An 18,300-nucleotide genomic window follows, 5' to 3' on the forward strand; every position below is an offset into this window, starting at 1 on the left:
TGTTCTAAGCTTGTTAGAAGCTTTTGTTTTAATTATCTTCTCACTAAACAGGTTTTTTAGAAGCTTTTGTTATTAGTTCTTTTTGTTACTGTGAAAAAAATAATTTTTTTTACTACAATTTTCGCGGGTGGGGTTGGGGCGGGGCTGGGAAACCCGTCCCCGTTGGGGGCAGGTCTGGGTGTACAATTTTTATCCCCGACGGGTTTGGGGGCGGGGGCGGGGCTGGGTACAGTGAAGCGGGGGCGGGGGCGGGTATGTTAAAACCCGCCCCCGCCCCGCCCCGTTGCCATGTCTACTTTCTCTCCTAAAACCCTTTATTTTCTCGTATACTCTCAAATATGTCTCAGTAAAATTATGATCTCAAACTCGTTAATCGTTGGATCATCCTGAAATTTGAAGAGCACCTTTGGAACTCATTTTCTCACATTCCCGCCGTTGGGGTTTTCTAAATAATGTCTTTTGAGGGAAAAATGCCCCCCACACGGAGAGAGTAAAATTGAGACTCTAATTCATTATTCTTCTCTCTAGCGCTTGGAAATCCTAGTAGATCAACCATAGGAAAAGCTTGAGGAATCTTAGGGAATCACTAGACGCACCTCTATCACTGTCGAACTACACACGTGAGCCTACTTAGAGATAAGGAATGAGTTTATTGCAATTGGAGTTAGAATGAACATGTGTAGGGATCCTTAGAGGATTAAATTAGGGTTTATTTTGGGATGTTTAGTGTATTGTAATTCTGTCTTTATGATTATAATTATGAGATTGTTATGTTTGATGGGCCAATTGATGTCATAATCCAAATTGGTTGATAAAATTGAGTGTTCTTATTTTTTTGAACCTATGATTTTGATATGATTATGTAAAATTGTTTGAGGGGTTTTACTCCCCATGTTGTGAGAAGTATTTTTTGTATAATTCGTTTGTGTTTTGGACAAGATTTATGAGATTACCATGAGAATTAAATTGTTGAAAACGTTTTTTGTCATGTTTTGGTCTCATAAGCTTATTACGTGTTGATGATTATATGTATATCAATTGTTAAAATAAATTAGAAATTAATAGTTCAAATAAGAAAATTAAATTGAAGGAAATTAATATATTAAGATTCAACGATAAATACTTTCAATGCATTTTTAGTTTAATTATTTATTAACTCTTTTTAATTGAAAATAATATAGTTCGATTTAATATGTACATGTTTTGTGCCATGTAAATATTAATATTGTGTGATGTTTATATGATTCATGAGATGTGATAACATGTTTCATTGAGATTATAACATTGTGATTGAAAATAAATATAAATGTTTGATTAATACTTCATGTGATATTACTTGTGTTGTGACTTATGAATTGTGAATTATACAATAATCTGACTGGTGTTTACTTTGAGAAAAATCTTTATGTGCAATGTGTTAAAAGGAAAGTGTAGGATTCCAAGTTAAGAACCTGAGGTGTTAAATTATAGTGCAATGTGTTAAACATGTGTGAGGTCATGGGTATTGTATAATTCTAAGCATGTGTTAATTTGTGAGATACACGTGAACATGTGTGATGGTGGATTATGATGTTGTGAAATGTTAAATTGTGGACATCGAATATGGTTGTGAATAAGTATTTGGTTAATACTTGATATGATATTACTTATGTTATGAATTGTGAATTATACAATAACTCGACTGATGCTTACCTTAAGAAAAATGTTTGTGTGAGGTGTTAAAAAGAAAGTGTATGGTTCCAAGTTAGAAATCTGAGGTGTTAAATTGTAGCGCAATATGTTAGACGTGTTTGAAAATAGGTGTGAGGTCTTGGGTATTATATAATTCATGAGCAGTGTCTGCATGCAAAAATTGTTTTAGGGATTGGACTTGAATCAGGAAGGTGAAGTCCTAATAGATTCTTCAGAGTCTAGGTCTTTGGGGTAAATACACTCGATTTGAGTGTTCCTTTAAGCCTATATAGATCCCATATGGTTGTAATATTCTTGCAAAATAGAGTAACCCTGACTAGTTATCTTATGATTTCACTTAGTGAGAGTGACTTGACATACCCATTGTGTGATGTGTCTTGTTATGTACTCCTAAGCGCCCTGGTGTTATTTTTCACTGACATGATACCACATTGAATATAGGATTGAGTTTTAGTGTATTTGTTGCATAATACTTGTGTAATGATCGTTGTGACTTATTACGTGATGATGGGTAATGAATTGTGTTGTGAGTGTGAGATGTTGTATTGTACTTGAGATGTATTGTTCTAAACATGTGATTAATATGAATGTGTGTAATGTAATTTTGTGATTAAATCTTTGGGGACAAGTGATGTTACACAATGAGTGGTAAAATGATGTGAATTATGCTAAGTTGAGCTTGTTATACTTATATTATGTGTGTGCGTGTGTGTGGGCGCGCGAGCACTTTCATTTATCTCTACCTGTTTAGGAATGTGATAACCCACTTTCTGTGTGATGTTTATGTTTGAATCCTATGATGATCTCAAACCTTGTGTTTGTGAGAGTAGATGATTAGGTGGATGACTTTAAAAAACCTCATGCTTAAGGATGCTGGAACACAATACTCTGATAGGATGTGACATTAGGGCATGTATTTCTATATTAATTGCATGAAGTTTTGGACATATAGTTTTTATCATTTTTGTTTTATATGTTGAGTCTTTAGTTCATTATCTAGAGTTTTGGACGACTTTGTTTTGAGCGAAAAATATTTTCACCCTTAATTGATAAGTTTTTAATTTGGTGATTAACACGAATATGAATATTTTACAACTGTGAACTCCTTTATGTTTATTGAATAAAATCATTTTATATAATTTCGCATTTTATGTATTTTATTATATAAATATGTATATTGGGGTAGAGAGTGTGACACTTTCCCTCTTCTATTGGGATTACAAAAGATGAATAGGTTCTCATTAATAAAGTTAATGACAAATTTGAAAAAAATATTATAATTATAAACATATATAATAAGAATAACTAAATTAACTAATTTTCTTAATAAGCATAAATTAGTCAACTATATCTTATAATTAGGGACAAATGGAGTACAAAGCTTTTGAACTAGTAAACTGAACACACAGTTTTGTATCAACTACTTTAAGGCCAAGACTACGCTGAAGAAGTTTGTAAAATGGCTCATGGTGAACAACTTTTATTAACCATTGGTCCATACATTTGCAATCTACATTATCCACATTGGCTTTATTCCTCCCCAATCGTTTCCTAGCAATTGATCATCATTCGCTGTTGTCGGAGACCATTTCCAATGACGATTGTTTTTTCTTAATAATCTTTCATCACCATCATTGCCTTTTCCTCTACGCAACAGTCCTTTGTCATTGACTGCCATAGTCTCTTTCATAAATTACTGAAAGGTGAAAGCAACATAAACATCAAAAGTGATACATATGACTGAAGGCAATTGTACATGAGTTGAAGGTTTGTGTTAACAACAATAAATATGAGTTGCTTCCAACCTTTAACACTCATTGAAGGTTTCATTTTTTTAACAACTATGTATATGATCAGTCATATCCCTAAGAAAATCACAAAAAAAAAATCAATTTTTTTTATCACAAATCCGTCAAATTGCTCAAACTGAAACTTTTCCTTCTAATGGAATTGTGAATGTGCAAGGCCTCTATAGTATTTGAAAGAGGAACACGATTGGGTGGAGGAGAGAAATCTCATGAGTAGCCTATAATTGCATATGTTATATAAAGGTTTTAATGATGCCAAAGATTGAAGCAATTCAAAGTTTACCACAAGTTCAAGTCAAGATCAAGAGATCAAGAGAAAAGATTCATGTTAGTCCATTATTTATTAAAAGAATCTCTTAATGGTTGAAAAGGTTTGGCCTTAAATGTGGAAGCAAAGCTTCATGATGAATCAACATTGATTCAAAGGTGTTTTGATGATAACAATGATGACAACAAAAGATGATGACAAAAAGCTCAAGAGAATCAAAGAACATCCATCTCAAGAAAATCTAGAACAAGTCAAAGAGTTCAATAATCAAGAAGAATTCAAGACTCAAGAAGAAAGCCTACAAACAAGAATCAAGATTCAAGATCTCAAGAATCAAGATCAAGATTCAAGATTCAAGACTCAAGATTCAAGAATAAAGAAAAGACTCAATCAAGATAAGTATTAAAAAGTTTTTCAAAACTTTGAATAGCACATGAGTTTTTGACAAAACCTTTACCAAAAAGTTTTTACTCTCTGGTAATCGATTACCATATTGTTGTAATCGATTACCAGTAGCAAAATGAGTTTGAAAATGTTTTCAAACTGAATTTACAACGTTCCAAATATTTTCAAAAGACTGTAATCGATTACAATGTTTTGGTAATCGATTACCAATGCCCTTGAACGTTGAAATTCAAATTTAAATGTGAAGAGTCACATTGTTTCATTCAAAAGCTTTGTGTAATCGATTACACATATTTGGTAATCGATTACCAGTGTTTGTTTCTGAAAAATCTAAAGATGCAACTCTTCAAAAAGGTTTTGACTCTTTCAAATGGGTTTTAAGTTTTTCTAAAAGATATAACTCTTATGAATGGCTTTCTTGATCAGACATGAAGAGTCTATAAAAACAAGGCTTTGTTTAACATTTTGTAATTAATTTATTCCAAGTCTTTCTAACAATCTCTTACATTCCTTTACAAGCCCTGAATCTCTTTGAACTTCTTCTTCTTCTTTGTACCAAAAGTTTTCTGAAGTTTTCTGGTTTTTCCAAACCTTGAAAACTTGTGTTATTCATCCTTTTCATTCTCTTCTCCCTTTGCCAAAAAGAATTCACCAAGGACTAACCGCCTGAATTCTTTTTGTGTCTCTCTTCTCTCTTTTCCAAAAGAAGGAAGGACTAACCGCCTGAATTCTTTTGTGTCTCCCTTCTCCCTTGTCAAAGAATTCAAAACGACACAGTCTGGGAATTCTTTTAATTCTTCCCATTCCCTAATACAAAAGCGTTCAAAGGTTTAACCGCCTGAGAATTCTTTTGTATCCCCATTCACAAAGTATCAAAGGTGTAAAAGCCTGAGATCTTTGTCTTAACACATTGGAGGGTACATCCTTTGTGGCACAAGTAGAGGGTACATCTACTTGGGTTTGACTGAGAACAAGAGAGGGTACATCTCTTGTGGATCAGTTCTAGTGGAGGGTACATCCACTAGGTTCAAAGAGAACAAGGAAGGGTACATCCCTTGTGGATCTTTGCTTTTAAAAGGTTTTTTACAAGGTTGAAAGAAATCTCAAGGACCGCAGGTTGCTTGAGGACTAGAGGTAGGCACAGGTTTGTGCTGAACCAGTATAAAAATCCTTGTGTGTTTGTTTCCTTCTTCCCTACTCTTTTATTTTCCGCTGTGCTTTTAATTTACGCTTTTACTTTTTGTTAAGTTTCTCTTCTACTCCTCTTTCTCTTAACAATTTAGTAAAAGCCTTAAAAGAGTAATTTTTAATTAGTAAAGGTTTAGGAATAATTAATTCAACCCCCTTTCTTAATTATTCTGAGGCCACTCGATCCAACATTAAAAAATAGCTTAAATCTCAAAATCTTTTATAAAAAGTTTTACGTGTTTTACACTTTTTGAAAAATAATATATTTCTCTGGTAATCGATTAGCAGAAGCCAAAATTGATTTTACAAGCTGTTTCAGAAAGTTTGAATTTAAATTTTAAAGTTGTAATCAATTGGTCAAACAAATCTTCAGAAAATCTTCAAAGTTTTTCAGAACCTTATTGTCTTATCCTCTCAAAAACAAATCATTGGTCAAGCACTTGTAAATCAATTAAAGATTCTTCTAAGAATTTCATCTTGTATCTTCTTCTCTAAAAGAGAGAAAAACATTTGTACTTTCTTTAATTGAGATCACGAGATCACGAGACTGTTTGTCTCTTGAATTGTGAGTTTCCTGAACACAAGGGAAAGGGATCCCTCAGGTGTTCAAAAGTTGTAAAAAAGATTTTTATAAAGTTAGTGAAAATCTCAAGTGGATTGCTTGAGGAGTGGACGCAGACATATAAAGTGATCGAACCAGTATAAACTGAGTTTGCAAATTCTCTCTTCCCTTATCTCATTTACATTGGTGCAATTTAATTTTGTCTTCTGCATTTAAAGAGCATCTATTAAATTGTTCATTGCTTCTTCTTCTGCACATTAAGTTTGCATATATCATTTAAAGGGAGAATTAAAATTTGTTAGGGGGAAATTTTGAAACTTAATTCACCCCCTTCTTAAGTTATTGAGGCCACTTGTTTAACAAGTGATATCAGAGCTTAATTCTTATATAAAGTTTAGAAACTTTAAGAATAGTTATGACCTCTTCAAACTTTCTATTTCCCGAAGGGAACTCTATTAATAGGTCTCCTATACTCAATGGTGTGGGTTATCATTACTGAAAAACGCGTATGCAAATCTTCATAGAGGCTATAGATTTAAACATCTGGAAAGCCATTGAAATTGGTCCTTACATCCCTGCCATGGTAGCAGGAAATGCAACTATAGAAAAATCCAAGGAACAATGGGATGAAGAAGAAAGGAAAATGGTACAATATAACTTAAAGGCCAATAATATAATTAAATCTGCATTAGGCATGGATGAATATTTTAGAGTATCAAACTCCAAGAATGCAAAAGAAATGTGGGGCAGATTACAAGTAACCCATGAAGGAACAATTGATGTAAAGAGATCTAGAATAAATATCCTAACCCATGAATATGAATTGTTTAGAATGAATCAAAATAAAACCATACAGTATATGCAAAAGAGATTCACACATATAGTAAATCATCTTGCATCATTAGGAAAGGTATTTCCTAATGAAGATCTTATTAACAAAGTTTTGAGATGTTTAAGTAAGGAATGTCAACCAAAGGTAACTGCAATTACAGAATCAAGAGATTTTGCTAACATGTCTCTTGCAACTCTTTTTGGAAAGCTTCAGGAACACGAAATAGAACTCATGAGACTAAATCAACATGAAGAAAATGACAAGAAAAGAAAGGAAAAATCTGAGAGGAAAACCTTCAATGATAAGAAAGCAAAGAAAGCTTACATCACTTGGGAAGATAACGATATGGATTCATTTGGAGACTCAAAAAATGAAGTCGTGAATCTAAGTCTCATGGCCAGAAATTATGAAAGCGAAGAAGAGGTAACATCTTCTAACAATAACTTATCTATTTCCTTTGATAAACTTCAAGATGCTTCATTGATTTACATAAAAGAATCAGTCAAACTTGCAAAACTAGTTTCATTTTCTAAGATAACTATTTCAAACTTAGAAAAGGAAGTTTTGAAATGAAATGAAGAATTAGAAAATCTTAAAACCAATTGACACAAATCAATATTCTACCATAAAAGTAATACAAGATAGTAAGGAAGCATCTAACTCATGTAAATGTTGTAGCAAGTTTATAGAAGAAATCAAGGATTTGAAAAATTCTCTTGCCAAATTTACTATTGGCAAAAATAATTTAGATATTATACTAGGAAAGCAAAGATGTGTGTTTAATAAGGTTGGATCAGGATATAGACCTGACAAACAAGAAAAATTATATAAAAATTTCTTTGCATCAACTCAAAAGAATAGTTCTCCTTTCTTAACATGTTTTTACTGTGGAAAGAAAGGACATAGTGCATCTACATGCTATTTTAGGAAAAATAGTAATAATATTAAAATGATATGGTTTCCAAAAGGATCTTTTATCAAAACTAACATTCAAGGACCCAAGAAAGTTTGAGTACCTAAGTCATAAACATGATTATATAAGATTCTTTGAAGAAAAGTTGGTACATTGATAGCGGATGCTCTAAACACATGACGAGAGATGCATCAAAGTTTACTCATATTTCTTCCAAGAATAGTGGACATGTGACTTATGGCGACAATAATAAAGGTAAAATTCTTGGAATTGAAAAAATAGATACGAATCCATCTACCTCCATTGAAAATATTATACTTGTTGATGGTCTTAAGCATAGTCTACTAAGTGTTAGTCAATTATGTGATAAAGGTTATCTAGTATCATTTGACTCTCATAATTGTGTTATTAAAAATAAACATGATGGAAATATAAAACATATAGACTATAGAACAAATAATGTATACATGATAAATTTAGATAAAACATCAAATCATGATCAATGTTTTCTTAGTAAAGATGATAATTCTTGGTTATGGCATAGAAGAATTGCCCATATAAACATGGAACATTTAAATAAACTAATTTCTAAGGATTTAGTAATTGGTTTACCAAAACTTAAATTTGAAAAAGATAGACTATTTGATGCTTGTCAAAAAGGAAAACAAGTAAAAGTTTCCTTCAAATCAAAGAATATTGTTTCTACAACTCAACCCTTACAACTTTGACATATGAATCTTTTTGGCCCCTCTAGAACTATGAGTTTTGGAGGAAACTACTATGCTCTTGTTATAGTTGATGATTACTCAAGATTCACATGGACATTACTTCTCACTCCTAAAAGAGATGCATTCATGCTTTCAAGAAACTTGCTAAAATATTCAAAATAAGAAAAATCTCAAAATAGCATCTATTAGGAGTGATCGCGGAGGAGAATTTGAAAATAAGGATTTTGAATCATTTTGTGATGAAAATGGCATTGAACACAATTTTTCTGCACCTAGAATCCTTCAACAAAATGGAGTAAGTGACAACACTTTGCTAAATGATACAATCCTTCTTAAATATTTATGGGTTGAAGCCATAAATACTGCACGCTATATAATGAATAGAGCTTTAATTAGACCAATCTTGAAGAAAACTCCATATGAATTGTATAACAAAAGAAAACCGTACATTTCTCATCTTCACGTGTTTAGATGTAAGTGTTTTATGCTAAATAATGACAAAGACAACTTAGGTAAGTTTGATGCAAAATCTGATGAAGGTATATTCCTTGAATAGTAAAACATTTAGAATTTACAACAAAATAATTATGATCATTGAAGAATCTATCCATGTTGCCTTTGATGAAACTAATCCTATAAGGCCAAGAAAGGAAACTTTTGATGATATTCCATATTCTTTAGAAGGTATGCATATTCATGGTGATGGTCACAAAGGCAAAGGAAAAGGAAATGATGAAGGCTTTCAAATTGACGAAACAAAAACAAGTACAGATCTCCCAAGAGAGTGAAGAACTTCAAGATGCCATCATCTTGATAACATCATCGGTGACATATCTAAAGGGGTAACAACTAGACACTCTCTAAAATATGCTTGCAATAATATGACTTTTGTTTCTTTAATTGAACCTATACATTTAAAAGAAGTCATAATTGATGAACACTGGATTATTGCTATGCAAGAAGAGTTAAATCAATTTGAAAGAAATAAAGTTTGGGAATTAGTTGACAAACCCAATAATCATCCAGTTATAGGAACTAAATGGGTATTCAAAAACAAATTGGATGAACATGGAATAGTAATTAGAAATAAGGCTAGACTAGTGGCCAAAGGATATAATCAAGAAGAAGGAATAGATTATGAGGAAACCTATGCTCCAGTAGCCAAATTAGAAGCCATTAGAATGTTATTAGCTTTTGCATCCATTATGGACTTTAAACTCTATCAAATGGATGTTAAAAGTGCCTTTTTAAATGGTTTCATCCAAGAAGAAATATATATGGATCAACCTCATGGCTTTGAAAACTCCAAAAAGCCCAATCATGTCTTTAAATTTAAAAGGCTCAATATGGTTTAAAACAAGCCCCTAGGGCTTGATATGAACGTCTGAGCAATTTTTTTTTAGAAAATGACTTTTCAAGAGGAAAGGTTGATATCACCCTTTTTATTAAAATAAAATTGAATGATATTCTCTTAGTACAAATATATGTTGATGATATCATTTTTTATTCAACTAATGATTCTTTTTGCAAAGAATTCTCTCAAGATATGAAAAATGAATTTGAAATGTCAATGATGGGTGAGTTACATTTTTTCCTTGGACTACAAATAAAGCAAACAAAGAATGGAATATTTATCAGTCAGTCAAAATAATGCAAAGACCTAATTAACATGTTTAGGATGGAAAATGTTAAACACATGGCCACTCCTATGAGTACTGCTTGCTATCTGGATAAAGATGAAACCGTTCAGTTAATAGACATAAAGAAATATAGAGGTATGATCGGATCTCTTCTTTATTTATCTGCAAGTAAACCTAATATAATGTTTAGTGTTTGTATGTGTGCAAGATTTCAAGCAAATCCCAAAGAATCTCACCTTAGTACAGTTAAAAGAATCATGAGATACTTATTAGGCACTACAAATCTAGGATTATGGTATCTAAGAATTCCTCTTATAATCTAATAGGATACTCTGATTCTGATTTTGCCGAGTGCAAAACTGATAGAAAGAGCACTAGTGAAACTTGTCATTTTATTGGCTCTACTCTAGTATCATGGAATAGTAAAAAATAGAATAGTGTTGTGTTATCCACTGCTGAGGCAGAATATATTTCTGCTGGAAGTTGTTGTGCATAAATACTTTAGATGAAACAATGACTTTCTGACTATGGATTAATACTTGATCATATTCCCATTCGATGTGATAACACGAGTGCAATAAATCTATCTAAAAATCCTATTATGCACTCGAGAACCAAATATATTGAAATTAAACATCATTTCTTGAGAGATCATATTCAAAAAGGGGATTGTGTACTAGAATTTATTGACACAAAGAATTAGTTAGCTGATATCTTTACAAAACCTCTTCCCAAAGAAACTTTCTTTGCTATTAGAAGAGAAATAAGACTCTTATACATAAATAACTTAGATACATAGCCATTTTGTTTGTCTATTTTTGATTGTTTATAATTGTCTTTTGATTGTTTTTTATGATTGTGTTTGATAGTTATGATGATTGTTAACTTTTGATTATTTTTAATGATTGTTTACGATTATGTTTTGATTATTTTTTATCATTGTTTTTTATTGAGTTTGATTGTCTTTGATGATTCTGTTTGATAGTTATGATGATTGTTGATTATTTTTTATGATTTTTTTGATTTTTTATAATGATTGTATATTTTGATTATTTATATTGAATGTGTATTTTTGTGGGTGAAAAATAATTAATTTTAATGATTATTTCACTTGAAAATCCATGTTTTAGGGTCTGGTAATCGATTACCACTCTCTGCAATCGATTGGTAATCAATTACCATAGAACAAAGCCCCTGTAATCGATTACAATAGGCTATAATCGATTACCTGAGGGTTTCTAACAGTTACAGGATAAGCATGTAATTGATTACCATGAGCTCTAATTGATTACAACTCGTCTCTGTCTATAAAAGTTTCACTTTTCTCTCTCCTTGCGTAGAACCCTTCTTCATCCTTCTCCTTGATAACATCCTCCATACCCACATCTTTAAATCTCCATATCTTTTTCATTTCTTGTCCAAATCACTTCAAAAAAAGTGCAAATTTCATCTTTTTCAATTCTCTAAAAACCCCACTGAACAGAATCTATAGAAACAATCTCAAATGGCAAAACCATCAAAGAAGAGAAAGGGCTCAACTTCCACAACCACCATTGCAGGACAACGCCGCCATGACACATCCAGTGACCCACCAGCACCACCTAATCCTTCTCTTTCTTCTCCACGATCCTTAACTCTACTTTCTTCTAATGAACAACGTCAAAGGTACTATTCCATATTCTCAAATCCTGTTATTCTTGATTCTAAATATCTAGACATAGAATTCTTTGAAGGGGAAAACTTTGATTGTTATCAGGTTTTTCAAAATTTTGAGTTACTTGCTTTTATGTCTCTTAAATATCTTGAATTAGTTCGAGTCTTTTATAATAATCTACAAATTAGGGTAGTGTCATTTTCTCTGAGGTGCATAAAATACCAATTGTAGTTGATCAATCTCTATTTTATTCATTGACAAAACTGAGTAGTCAGGGTGTTCCTTTTGAGGGAACTTTGGTTGATGATTGGAAGCATATCTATTCAACTCATGATGCCCGTAAAATGATCTATAATGAACATGCTGATATGACCGATAGATTGCTCGCTGGATCATTCACCTTTGAATGTCGTATCATGCATTATATTTTGTGTTGTGTTTTGCTTTCTCGTTCCACAAATCTTGCTCACGCCTCTGAGGAAGATTTAATTATGCTCTAGGCTCTTCAAATCGATCGCCAAATTGACTGGGCCTATCTTGTCAGGTATCGTATGCATAAGGCATTACGGGCCAATGCACCTCTTCCTTATCCTTGTCTTGTCACTCTTTTTCTTTAGCATTTTAATGTTCATTTAGAGGATGAACCATTTGTTAAAGTCAAATGCTCTTTTGCTATTGGTGCTGGTGATGTTGCCTCCTTTGGATAGCGAAAGGATTTGGATGGCCAATGGGTGCGTAAACAAGACCTTCCACCTCCGATTCCTAATGAATGCACACCTTCCCCACCACCACAACGAGATTCCTCATCTTCCTTACTAAATGATGTTCTCACTGAACTTAGGGATCTTCGTGATTTCGTCAGTGATCGTTTCGATGCTATGGACTCATGTATCACACACCTTGAAGACGACATGAGTTTCATTCGTCGCTGCTTTGATCCTCTTGCGGATCCGTAGCAGATTCTTTTTCATCCTACTTTTATCTAGTATTATAAGTCGTTAATTTTTTGGACATTTCACTATTTCTATTTTGTGATTGCTTTGGATATTTAGCACTTGGTTACTTTGTGTTTGCTTTGGATATTTTAGCACTTGGTTATTTTGTGTTTGCTTTGGATGTTTAGCACTTGGTTATTTTGTGATTGCTTTGGATATTATGGCTTAGTCGTTTTGTGCATGCTTTAGTTTGGTATTATCGAATTTTTGATGTTGCCAAAGGGGGAGAGATGTAAGCAATAACGGGTAGTATATCTTTTCTGACAAACATATTAGGCAATAAATTGCAAACTTAAGGGGGGGTAAGAGGGAGTGCTCGTCTCATAAATAGAATATTTTTTTAACCATGCTTTCAGATAGTTGTTATCATCAAAAATGGGGAGAATGTAATTGCATATGATGTATAAAAGTTTTGATGATACCAACGAGTGAAGCAATTCAAAGTTTACTACAAGTTCAAGTCAAGATCAAGAGATCAAGAGAAAAGATTCATGTTAGTCCATTATTTGTTAAAAGAATCTCTTAATGGTTGAAAAGGTTTGGCCTTAAAAAATAGCTTAATTCTCAAAATCTTTTATAAAAGGTTTTAAGTGTTTTACACTTTTTGAAAAATAATATATTTCTCTGGTAATCGATTACCAGAGGCTGTAATTGATTACCAAAAGCCAAAATTGATTTTACAAGTTTGAATTTAAATTTTAAAGTTGTAATCAATTACTACCTTGGTGAAATCGATTACCAGTAATGAAATTTTTGAAATTCAAACTAAAAAGTCATGGCTCCTCATTAAATAACTCTGTAATCGATTACCAGTGATCTGTAATCGATTACCAGTGAGTAAATTTCAAAAATAATTCTGAAAAGTCACATCCCTTCACGAGTTTTTGAAAAGCCACTAAAGGCCTATATATATGTGACTTGTGTTCGAAAATCTTCAGAGTTTTTCAGAACCTTATTGTCTTATCCTCTAAAAAACAAATCATTGGTCAAACACTTGTAAATTAATTAAGGATTCTTCTAAGAATTTCATCTTGTATCTTCTTCTCTAAAAGAGAGAAAAACATTTGTACTTTCTTTAAAGACTTATTGAGATCAAGAGGCTGTTTGTCTCTTGAATTGTGAGTTTCCTGAACATAAGGGAAAGGGATCCCTCTGGTGTTCAAAATTTGTAAGAAAGATTTTTACAAAGTTAGTGAAAATCTCAAGTGGATTGCTTAAGGACTGGATGCAGACATATGAAGTGGTTGAACCAGTATAAACTGAGTTTGCAAATTCTCTCTTCCCTTATCTCATTTACATTATTGCAAATTAATTTTGTCTTGCGCATTTAAAGAGCATCGATTAAATTTTTCGTTGCTTCTTCTTTTGCATATTAAGTCTGCATATATCATTTAAAGGGATAATTAAAATTTGTTAGGGGAAAATTTTGAAATTTAATTCACCCCCCTCTTAAGTTATTGAGGCCACTTGTTTAACACAGACAACAATGGAAAAAGTTTAAAATTATGCCATGTTTGAGTGAGAATTTAAATTGCTTGCGACATCACTATCATCATCGTTGTGTAAGTGTGCAACTCCGACAATATCCAAAAGCCACTAGTAGGGATACGACTGTCGTCAAAGTTGAAGACACACATTATTCTCATTCTACACTCCAAAGGTTTTGATCTCGGTGGGGTCCTTTAAGGTTTTGATCTTGGCAAGGAAGTCAATGGTGGAAGATGCATTTGCCATAAATGATCCCATAGGTTAAGGTGGTGGTGGTTGCAAAACCAAGGCTATTGATGATGAGAATCACGAAGAGGAAGAGAGGAGAGTAAATTTTTTTTTTGCTCAGCAAAAATATATATGATATATTAATATGGAGTACCAGTGGTACTAAAATTACAATATATTTGGGGCCAGCTGGTTCCTATGTTTACTGATAGGACCCAAGCCAACACCACAACACCCAGCTATGTAACACCCTACTACAAAAATCCATCCCCCTTACTCCTAGGCTAGGTACAGAAACCTAATGTTAGATTAGTAGCCCATTGGTTAAAATGTACTGTAAAGTCTTTGTCGTTGGACTTGAGCCAGGACCAAAGTAGTAGTAAGGCATCATCCATGACTTTGCTACTATTGAAACATTGGTTTTGGAAGACTGTTTTATTCCTTTGTTGCCAAATTGTCCATGTTACTGCAACCCACCAACACTTCCACCTTGTAGACTTTGTGTTACCAACAAGCTGATGCCCATGCTGCAAAAAGTGAGCCCTTGGATTTTGTGGAAGTGCAGTCACTACTCCGATCCAAGATAATGACTCCCACCATAGAGGTAGGGTCTTACTGCAGTTAAAGAACAAGTGGGCAGCATCCTCCTCATGATTGCAACAGAAAGGGCACATGGTGTCGCTCAGCACCACTTGTCTCTTGCTGAGATTCAGCTTCGTTGGTAAACAATCCTTGATTAGCCGCCATGCGAACACAGCTGCTTTTGGTGGAATTTTTAGCTTCCATAGATCCTTAAAAGCAGCCTCCTGATTTGTCCCCGTTAATTCTCCCCATAGCATTATGTAGGCGCTTTTTGATGAGAATTTTCCTCCTGGGTCAGGTTTCCACCACCAGGAATCAGTTCTGTGTGGAAGGATTTCCTTCTGAGCTATCTTCCCAATAAAGTCATCCGCCATTGCGATCTCACTATCGAACAAAGGTCTCCTCCAATTAAGCTGCCAATCCCAAACTGCACCTGAATTGCTTCCCATCTGCATAATAGTCTACTTCTGCTGAGATGAGATCTGGTATAACCTTGGGTACTTTAACATTAATGGTAGGTCATTGTCAACCCAACGATCCTCCCAGAACCGGCACTTGTCACCACATCCCAGCCTCCATTCAGTTTCCCTCTTGAGTGCACTATTTTCTTACAGGTTGTGAATTTTGATTATGTCCTTCCACCATAAAGAGTCATGTCCACCTGTTTTCCCTTCTTCCAAAGATCTCCAGCCACCATATTTGGATTCTAATAACTTGGCCCATGGTTCATCAGGCTGCTGGAACAGATCCCACCTCCATTTTCCTAACAAAGCTGTATTGAAGGTCTTGATATCTTTAATGCCAAGCCCTCCTTTGTCCTTAGGTAAGCACACCGTTTTCCATTTAACCCAAGCTATCTTTCGTTGCTCTAGTCTGCCGCCCCATAGGAACCTCCGTTGAATGGTGACTAATTTCTCAGCCACTTTGGAGGGTAACCTGAAAAAAGAGAGAAAATATATAGGAATAGAAGTCAGGATTGCATTAATGAGTGTCACTCTCCCCCCCAAAGGATATGTGTTTTTGCTTCCATCTAGCTAATTTTCTCTCACATTTCCTAACTATGGGATCCCAGACCTCACTACGCCTCGGGTTTGCCCCAATGGGGATACCCAAATACATGAAAGGCATGAATAACAATTTGCAATTAAGGTAAGCAGCCGCCTCCTGCTACCAAAGCTCCGATTTCCCAATAGCTCCAAAACAGCTTTTGGCAAAATTACTTTAGACCTGAAACAAGCTCGAAACTTCTCAACAAGGCCTTAATTGTCTTCACATTCAGCATTGTGGCTTCACCAAAGAGTATGGTGTCATCAGCGTATTGCAAGATGTTGATTGGCTCAATCTTTTTTCCCACCATAAAGCTCGAAAACAATCTCTTGTCCACTTCTTCCCTCATCAAACCCGTAAGGCCTTCCGCGACTATATTGAAAAGTAACGGGGCTAAGGGGTCCCCTTGTCTAAGGCCCCTCTGAGGGGTGAATTCATTAGTTGGACTGCCATTGACCAATATAGACACCGAGGCTGTCCGAAGGCAGCCCTCAATCCATCCGATCCACTTGGCACAAAAGCCCAATCTTCGCATCATATATGATAGGAAATCCCAGGACACCGAATCATATGCTCTTTCAAAATCAGCTTTGAACACCAGACAAGGCTTATGACACCTCTTGGCTTCCTCCACTGATTCATTAGCTATTAGTACACTGTGCAACAATTGTCTTCCTCCAATGAAAGCGGACTGTCTAACATCTATGATTTCTGACATCACCTTCTTCAGCCTGTTTGCTAGGACCTTAGCCAAGATCTTATAAATACAGCCAATTAGTGAAATGGGTCTGTATTCATTAAGACTTTGTGGATCTTTCACCTTAGGGATTAGAGCAATGAAGGATGCGTTGCTGCCCTTAGGGAAGATCCCATTTGCATGGAACTCGTCAAGGAAGCGGCTGATATCGGGCTTAAGGAGTTTCCAAAACTGTTTGATAAATTTGAAATTTAATCCATCCGGTCCTGGACTTTTCTCGCTTCCCCATTCCCATACAGCTGCCCTTATCTCGTCCTCCTCAAAAACACTGACCAACATCTGATTGTACTGTTGTCCGATAGTCTGAAATCTGACGCCATTAAGGTTTGGTCTGATCTGCTCAGGTTCAATGAACCTATGCATGAAAAAGCTGCAAACTTCTTCTTTCACTCTTGTCGGATCATCTACCCACGAGCCCTCAATGAGTACTCCGTTGACTGCATTGCTTGTGCGATTAGACTTCATCAGCAGATGGAAATAGCGCGAATTGCAGTCCCCTTCTCTAATCCATCTCACTCTCGCCTTTTGTCTCAATAGTGACTCGTGAGACTGGGCTGCTGCCCATAATGCTTCCTGTAGCTTTCTGCGGGTCAACAACTCTTGGGAGGATAGCTGTCTAGTGGTACTTGCATCTTCCATCCTGTTTAACTCAGCCTCGATCCTTTGTACCTTCTTATATGTATCACCGAATTGCTCTTGGTTCCAACGTTTCAGCCTCTCCTTGAGTTTTTTTATTTTTTCTTTAAGGGCATAGCCACCCCATCCTCTTGGTTGCGTATTCGTCTAACAATCAATGACTACCTTCTCAAAAGACTTATCTTTCATCCAGCAATCGAGGACCCTAAAAGGTTTTGGCCCCCAATATCTTGGACCTAAGTAAGATAGGACAATGGTCAGAGAAATTTCTATCTAAGATGAATTGGGTACAGCCGGACCATCTATCGAGCCATTCATGGGAAACAAGGAACCTGTCTAATTTACTCTTGGCAATCCCGTTTGGTTTGAACCATGTGAATTTTCTCCCCACGCTTGGAATCTCTACTACTTCTAGATCAACTATCCAATCATTGAATTCATTGATGGAGTTGTCCTCCCCTCCCCTGTGGGAGACACCCACTCTTTCAGATGGATGTCTTATGTTGTTAAAATCACCAAGAAAACACCATAAGCCAGCAGGGCCTAGACTCTTCAACTGCCTGATTGACTCCCAAAGCACACGCTTACTCTGAATGTCACATGGAGCGTATATATTAACAATTAGAACCCTCTGATTTTCCTAAATCCATACTCCTTCTAACAAGATGAAACCTCTTTCATTTATCCTCTGTTCCACCTTGAAAAATTGTTCGTTCCACATGCATAGCAGTCCTCCGGCAGTGTTTATTGCAGGCTGTGATTCCCAACTGACTTCTATATCACCCCACAAAGCTTGGCACATTGTCTTATCAATCTGTTCCTTCTTTGTTTCCTGTAAGCATAGTAGATCCACTTGATTTTTCTTGACCAACCTCCT

At 34.8% G+C, this 18,300-nt stretch overlaps 1 protein-coding gene across 1 annotated transcript; it reads right to left on the reverse strand.

Moving 5' to 3' along the window:
* Positions 1 to 14,685: 14,685 nt before the first annotated feature.
* LOC114371716 lies at positions 14,686 to 15,432 on the reverse strand. The gene has a single exon (XM_028329072.1). The coding sequence runs from the start codon at positions 15,430 to 15,432 to the stop codon at positions 14,686 to 14,688; it is 747 nt and encodes a 248-aa protein (XP_028184873.1).
* Positions 15,433 to 18,300: the final 2,868 nt, after the last annotated feature.

The sequence above is a fragment of the Glycine soja genome, chromosome 10 (genome assembly GCF_004193775.1).
Source record: "Glycine soja cultivar W05 chromosome 10, ASM419377v2, whole genome shotgun sequence".
NCBI classification, from domain to species: Eukaryota; Viridiplantae; Streptophyta; class Magnoliopsida; order Fabales; family Fabaceae; genus Glycine; species Glycine soja.

Excerpts from the sequence above, each read along its gene's own strand:
- LOC114371716 (XM_028329072.1), bottom strand. The coding sequence starts at position 15,432 with ATGGGAAGCAATTCAGGTGCAGTTTGGGATTGGCAGCTTAATTGGAGG.